We start from the raw sequence: 7,268 nt of genomic DNA on the forward strand, positions 1-7,268 counted from the left end.
ATGATTCCTTACACAGGTTCCTGAACGCCGTTCTGATGTTAGCCAGCCTCGCATATGCCGCAGACGTTATTCTCTTTATGTGGGCTTCAGGAGACAGGTTTGGTGTGATATCAACTCCTAGATCTTTCTCTCTGTCTGTTTCATTAAGTACTTCATCTCCTATTCTGTATCCTGTGCCTGGCCTCCTGTTTCCACTGCCTAGTTTCATTACTTTGCATTTACTCGGGTTGAACTTCAACAGCCATTTGTTGGACCATTCACTCAGTCTATCCAGGTCATCTTGTAGCCTCCTACTATCATCCTCTGTTTCAATCCTCCTCATAATTTTTGCATCGTCGGCAAACATTGAGAGGAACGAATCTATACCCTCTGGGAGATCATTTACATATACCAGAAACAGTATAGGTCCGAGGACTGACCCCTGCGGGACTCCACTTGTGACGTCTCGCCAATCTGAGACTTCACCCCTCACACAGACTCGTTGTCTCCTGTTGCTTAGGTATTCCTCTATCCACCGGAGTACCTTCCCTCTCACTCCAGCCTGCATCTCCAACTTTCGCACTAGCCTCTTGTGTGGCACTGTATCAAAGGCTTTCTGACAATCCAAAAATATGCAGTCTGCCCACCCTTCTCTTTCTTGCCTTATTTTTGTTGCCTGGTCGTAGAATTCAAGTAACCCTGTGAGGCAGGACCTGCCATCCCTGAACCCATGTTGATGCTGTGTTACAAAGTTCCTTCGCTCCAGATGCTCCACTAGTTTTTTTCGCACAATCTTCTCCATCAGCTTGCATGGTATGCAGGTTAGGGACACTGGCCTGTAGTTCAGTGCCTCCTGTCTATCCCCTTTCTTGTATATCGGGACTACGTTAGCTGCTTTCCAAATATCTGGCAGTTCCCCTGTTGCCAGTGATTTGTTATACACTATGGAGAGTGGTAGGCTCAGTTCTCTTGCTCCTTCCTTTAGAACCCAAGGGGAGATTCCATCTGGGCCTATAGCCTTCGTCACGTCCAACTCTAGTAAACACTTCCTTACTTCCCCACTGGTAATCTCAAACTCTTCCAGTGGTTCCTGGTTAGCTATTCCCTCACTTACCTCTGGAATTTCTCCTTGTTCTAAGGTGAAGACCTCCTGGAATTTCTTATTCAATTCCTCACACACTTCCTTGTCATTTGTAGTGAATCCTTCCGCCCCTATCCTTAATCTCATAACCTGTTCCTTTACTGTTGTTTTTCTCCTAATGTGGCTATGCAACAATTTAGGCTGAGTCTTTGCCTTGCTTGCGATGTCATTTTCGTATTGTCTTTCTGCCTCTCTTCTCATCCTGACATATTCATTCCTGGCATTCTGGTATCTTTCTCTGCTCTCCAGTGTCCTGTTATTCCTATAGTTTCTCCATGCCCTTTTACTTTGCTGCTTAGCTAGCCTACATCTTTGATTAAACCATGTGTGTGTGTGTGTGTGTGTGTGTGTGTGTGCGTGTGCGTGTGCGTGTGTGTGTGTGTGTGTGTGTGTGTGTGTGTGTGTGTGTGCGTGTGTGTGTGTGCGTGTGTGTGTGTGTGTGTGTATACCTATTATAGGTATAGGTTAAGTAATAATTGTAATTACGAAGCAATAAGATGCTTATCTTAACATACTAAGAAGGTTAGGTAAGGTCGGTGTTTTCTATGAAGCTTTTCAAGGTAAACTAAAATATTCACAATAAATTAGTATGTCACATATGCACTTATTTAATAAGTCAATATTGACTGTACGAAAGTGCGAGAACGGGTTGAGATATAACAGATCCTCTATAAGAGTCGCTCTATTTAGAGCCTCCATTAAGCCTCTATGATGATATAGAATGCTCTTGAAAATAATATTAACAGTAATATAATAGGATTTATATATTAGGTCCCTTACAAGGGACCCTTTTCAACCCATTTGGGACCTCTTTTTTATCTTTCTTGTCACGGCTAATTACAGGTCATGGTTCAAGGGGGCAGAGACTCCCCCCCCCTTTTGTCATAAGCCAAGAGAACCGGGCCTAACTAGTCATAAATACCTGTCAGTCGAGTCATTAGCAGATGGCCTGGACGATTTGGAAGGAAAATTTGGAAAGACGGGACTTTTGGAGAGTCTGTGATTGGTTAGAGAAGATTGGGGGTAGAGGGGATTAGGTGGTTTGTCCTGAAGGTACACAAGTGCATGGTGACATTATGGATTAGGCTGTGGCATAAGACAGTGGGTAGAGATTAGAATTTAATCCACAGTGGATTAGACATATATATATATATTCCTCTCTATTTGTGGATTAGTGGATTTGTAGATCCACTGTGGATTGGACCTGTAATCCACCGTGGATAATCATATGTCCACGTCAGGAACAAGACATAGACATGGAGGCAGTATACAAGACTGAGACATCCACCCCCCTCCCCTCCCCTTGGGGGTGTGGAACAGGTGTGGTATAAGAATTTGGAACAACAAAAGATGTTAGAAAGCTGTGAACACAAAGACGACTTGGGATCGATACAGAGAATGGTGTGGCCCCCCGACACAGACCTCCAGCCGTTCTGCTTCACAGTTCCGTCCCACAGATCCGCCGAAACCTTTACATCTTTCCACCCCCCCCCCCCAATCATGCCGGCTTTGTTAACAGATAATAGTTTACGAGCTCTGAAAGAGGTTGTTTATATCACTAATCCTCAAGCCGGACTTTAACAAGTCCCGGCCGCCATCTTGAAGGGAAGGGAACGATCAAGGGAAAGCGGCAAGTCATTACGACTATATATAGCACTGGGAAGGGGGCCAGGATAAGGATTTGGGATGGGACGGGGCAGGAAAGGAATGAGTGTCCACAACCACTTGTGGACGGTCGGGGATTGAACGCAGACCCGCATGAAGGGAGACGGTCATCTTGAGATGGTGTGTATTGTCCCCCTCGCACTCATGTTAGCACGATGAGGGTCAATACTGCTGTGTTTGGCGGCTGCCCTCATGTGTGGCAGGCTAATTGGTATGCATACATACACACATACATACACACACACCTGTTGCATCAGTGCAACGGCTGGGTTTGGGTATGGTAGGTTTGGAAGACGGCGCGGTTGTGTATACATCAGATCTGCGTATTTTTGGTGTATTTCTTGGTGTATATCTTGGTGTATATCTTGGTGTATATCTTGGTGTATATCTTGGTGTATATCTTGGTGTATTTCTTGGTGTATATCTTGGTGTATAGCTTGGTGTATATCTTGGTGTATATCTTGGTGTATATCTTGGTGTATATCTTGGTGTATATCTTGGTGTATATCTTGGTGTATTTCTTGGTGTATATCTTGGTGTATATCTTGGTGTATATCTTGGTGTATTTCTTGGTGTATATCTTGGTGTATATCTTGGTGTATATCTTGGTGTATTTCTTGGTGTATTTCTTGGTGTATATCTTGGTGTATATCTTGGTGTATATCTTGGTGTATATCTTGGTGTATATCTTGGTGTATATCTTGGTGTATATCTTGGTGTATTTCTTGGTGTATATCTTGGTGTATATCTTGGTGTATATCTTGGTGTATTTCTTGGTGTATATCTTGGTGTATATCTTGGTGTATATCTTGGTGTATATCTTGGTGTATTTCTTGGTGTATTTCTTGGTGTATTTCTGAGGTGTTGTCTGACATTTCTCTCTTAATGTTGTATTTTGTATATCAAGGATAATATTCTTGTGGGAAGTGTGTCTCTGTCTCTCTGTCTGTCTCTCTCTCTCTCTCTCTCTCTCTCTCTCTCTCTCTCTCTCTCTCTCTCTCTCCCCCCCCCTCCCCCCCCTTGTGAAGGTCTCAGCGGAACACTTGTAGTAATTGCTTTAAAACTTTCCTGGTTATTCTCTTGGGATTATTTGAGACAACGTGATGATAGTTGGGCTGTCGTTCGAGGTCAAAGGTCAGCCCCCAGCGCTGACACCACTCTTAAGAGCCACACTAGGCACTCTCAGGCACTCCGCTGACCACTATTTGATTGACCCAATTGATGAGTTTTATTATTTTTCATAAATATGGAGTTTTTTAAATATTGAAACTTATTATTGTGTTGAACTGGTCTATGTTTCGGTATTTAAGTGGTGAACGCCTGTTCTCTGAATAATACAGAACAGTTACAGTGTACATGATACATGATGGAAGGTGAAGACACATATGTACCATATGTGTCTCTAGGTCAACCCAGGTCAACCCAGGTCAACTTAGAGGTTCTCGAACATCTGGGTCCACATGTGGGCAGATTCGTCTTAAAAGGCGGGACAAAGGAGTTAACCCCAACCTGCCTACGACAGTTCTTTCCCACCAAACGGTCATTGTGCAAAGTTTAATGAGGCTAGCCAAGCGCGTCTGGCCTCTGACCTTGCATAGATAGATAGATAGATAGATAGATAGATAGATAGATATGAACGTACAAACATAGACTCACTCCTCAAAATCAGGCAATTAGGTAAAAATTAACTGAACCGGGCTTCTTAGAGTCCTGTCAAGACAGACACAGAACAACATAGACAGACAGACACAGTCTGATACAGACCGACACAGACAGATATGAGCTACAAGGAAAGACTACTGGAATTAAACTTAACAACACTGGAAGACAGAAGAGTTAGGGGAGACATGATCACCACCTGCACAATTTTCCGAGAACTAGACTTCCTACCCTTTCTAGGTTTCCTGGGATCAACGACCCCGCGGCCCGGTCTCCAGCCAGGCCTGCCAGTTCGTCTTCTGGTCAACTAGATAAAGATAAACTATTTAACACTGGCGGCACACGCACAAGGGGACACAGGTGGAAACTGAGTACCCAAATGAGCCACAAAGACGTTAGAAAGAACTTTTTCAGTGTCAGAGTAGTAGACAAATGGAATGCATTAGGCAGTGATGTGGTGGAGGCTGACTCCATACACAGTTTCAAGTGTAGATATGATAGAGCCCAATAGGCTCAGGAACCTGTACACCTGTTGATTGACGGTTGAGAGGCGGGACCAAAGAGCCAGAGCTCAACCCCCGCAAGCACAACTAGGTGAGTTCATTTTAACGAGAATAAAGTTGATTTTTTTTGTATTAATACATTTATGTATATCTGCATTTGTGCAGCTGCCCTAGACTATATGAAGGGAGTACAGTGTGTGTCAAGAACTAGCTGCCCTAGACTATATGAAGGGGCAGTACAGTGTGTGTCAAGACCTAGCTGCCCTAGACTATATGAAGGGGAGTACAGTGTGTGTCAAGACCTAGCTGCCCTAGACTATATGAAGGGTAGTACAGAGTGTGTCAAGAACTAGCTGCCCTAGACTATATGAAGGGGAGTACAGAGTGTGTCAAGAACTAGCTGCCCTAGACTATATGAAGGGGAGTACAGTGTGTGTCAAGAACTAGCTGCCCTAGACTATATGAAGGGGAGAACAGTGTGTGTCAAGACCTAGCTGCCCTAGACTATATGAAGGGTAGTACAGAGTGTGTCAAGAACTAGCTGCCCTAGACTATATGAAGGGGAGTACAGAGTGTGTCAAGAACTAGCTGCCCTAGACTATATGAAGGGAGTACAGTGTGTGTCAAGACCTAGCTGCCCTAGACTATATGAAGGGTAGTACAGAGTGTGTCAAGAACTAGCTGCCCTAGACTATATGAAGGGGAGTACAGAGTGTGTCAAGAACTAGCTGCCCTAGACTATATGAAGGGAGTACAGTGTGTGTCAAGACCTAGCTGCCCTAGACTATATGAAGGGTAGTACAGAGTGTGTCAAGAACTAGCTGCCCTAGGCTATATGAAGGGGAGTACAGAGTGTGTCAAGAACTAGCTGCCCTAGACTATATGAAGGGGAGTACAGTGTGTGTCAAGAACTAGCTGCCCTAGACTATATGAAGGGGAGTACAGTGTGTGTCAAGAACTAGCTGCCCTAGACTATATGAAGGGGAGTACAGTGTGTGTCAAGAACTAGCTGTCCTAGACTATATGAAGGGCAGTACAGTGTGTGTCAAGAACTAGCTGCCCTAGACTATATGAAGGGCAGTACAGAGTGTGTCAAGAACTAGCTGCCCTAGACTATATGAAGGGCAGTACAGAGTGTGTCAAGAACTAGCTGCCCTAGACTATATGAAGGGGAGTACAGAGTGTGTCAAGAACTAGCTGCCCTAGACTATATGAAGGGGAGTACAGTGTGTGTCAAGAACTAGCTGCCCTAGACTATATGAAGGGGAGTACAGTGTGTGTCAAGAACCAGCTGCCCTAGACTATATGAAGGGGAGTACAGTGTGTGTCAAGAACTAGCTGCCCTAGACTATATGAAGGGGAGTACAGAGTGTGTCAGAAAGCAACGTGATGCTGGAAGTCCCCATCACACAGGGTAGTTAGTCATACAGGGTCAGTAGTCTACACTGGCAGACTCTGGGAGCATTATGAGGATATCATCATGAACACGAGAGGTAATAAAGTAATTACAGAGCTCCAGGTACCTCATGTCAACTGGTCTGAAAGGTCTAATAACTGGGCATTCGGTGATGTAGTGTGGGAGATCATGCCGCAGTTCCTGCTCACAGAGTTTGCACCTGGAGTGCTCAGGATTGGGAGATCCGTCACCTGTAGCCACCTGCCACAGGTAACGGTAGCCACCTGCCACAGGTAACGGTAGCCACCTGCCACAGGTAACGGTAGCCACCTACCACAGGTAACGGTAGCCACCTGCCACAGGTAACGGTAGCCACCTGCCACAGGTAACGGTAGCCACCTGCCACAGGTAACGGTAGCCACCTGCCACAGGTAACGGTAGCCACCTGCCACAGGTAACGGTAGCCACCTGCCACAGGTAACGGTAGCCACCTGCCACAGGTAACGGTAGCCACCTGCCACAGGTAACGGTAGCCACCTGCCACAGGTAACGGTAGCCACCTGCCACAAGTAACGGTAACCACCTGCCACAGGTAACGGTAGCCACCTGCCACAAGTAACGGTAGGTGGCCGGTGGCATTCTCTCTACCTTCTGGAGATGGTAGAGAGAATTATTAAGTACCTGGAGAAAGCTTTGCAGAAAAAACCAGAATACCTTGAGAAAGATAAGGTCCTGGTGGACTGTTGACCGACTTCTGTAGCAAGATGTCAAGGTTACTTATGTAAGAGAGCTTTAAGGTAAGATTTAACAAAGATAGCACACAGCGAATTAGGTAAATTATTAGGCAATGGGTTCATCAAGGTCTGGAGGCGGGGGCTGAGGAACTAGACCTCACTTACACGTTGTCATTGATAGATAAGTACCA

General features: G+C 45.2%; 1 protein-coding gene across 1 annotated transcript in view; it reads right to left on the reverse strand.

Moving 5' to 3' along the window:
- Positions 1 to 3,098: 3,098 nt before the first annotated feature.
- LOC138357636 (uncharacterized) overlaps positions 3,099 to 7,268 on the reverse strand; it is a 6,963-nt gene continuing 2,793 nt past the window's right edge. Inside the window, exon 2 of the mRNA XM_069314637.1 lies at positions 3,099 to 3,666. Coding sequence (XP_069170738.1) covers positions 3,099 to 3,666 — 568 coding nt within the window. The remainder of the gene's footprint in view (positions 3,667 to 7,268) is intronic.

Source organism: Procambarus clarkii, chromosome 79 (genome assembly GCF_040958095.1).
Source record: "Procambarus clarkii isolate CNS0578487 chromosome 79, FALCON_Pclarkii_2.0, whole genome shotgun sequence".
Taxonomy (NCBI): domain Eukaryota; kingdom Metazoa; phylum Arthropoda; class Malacostraca; order Decapoda; family Cambaridae; genus Procambarus; species Procambarus clarkii.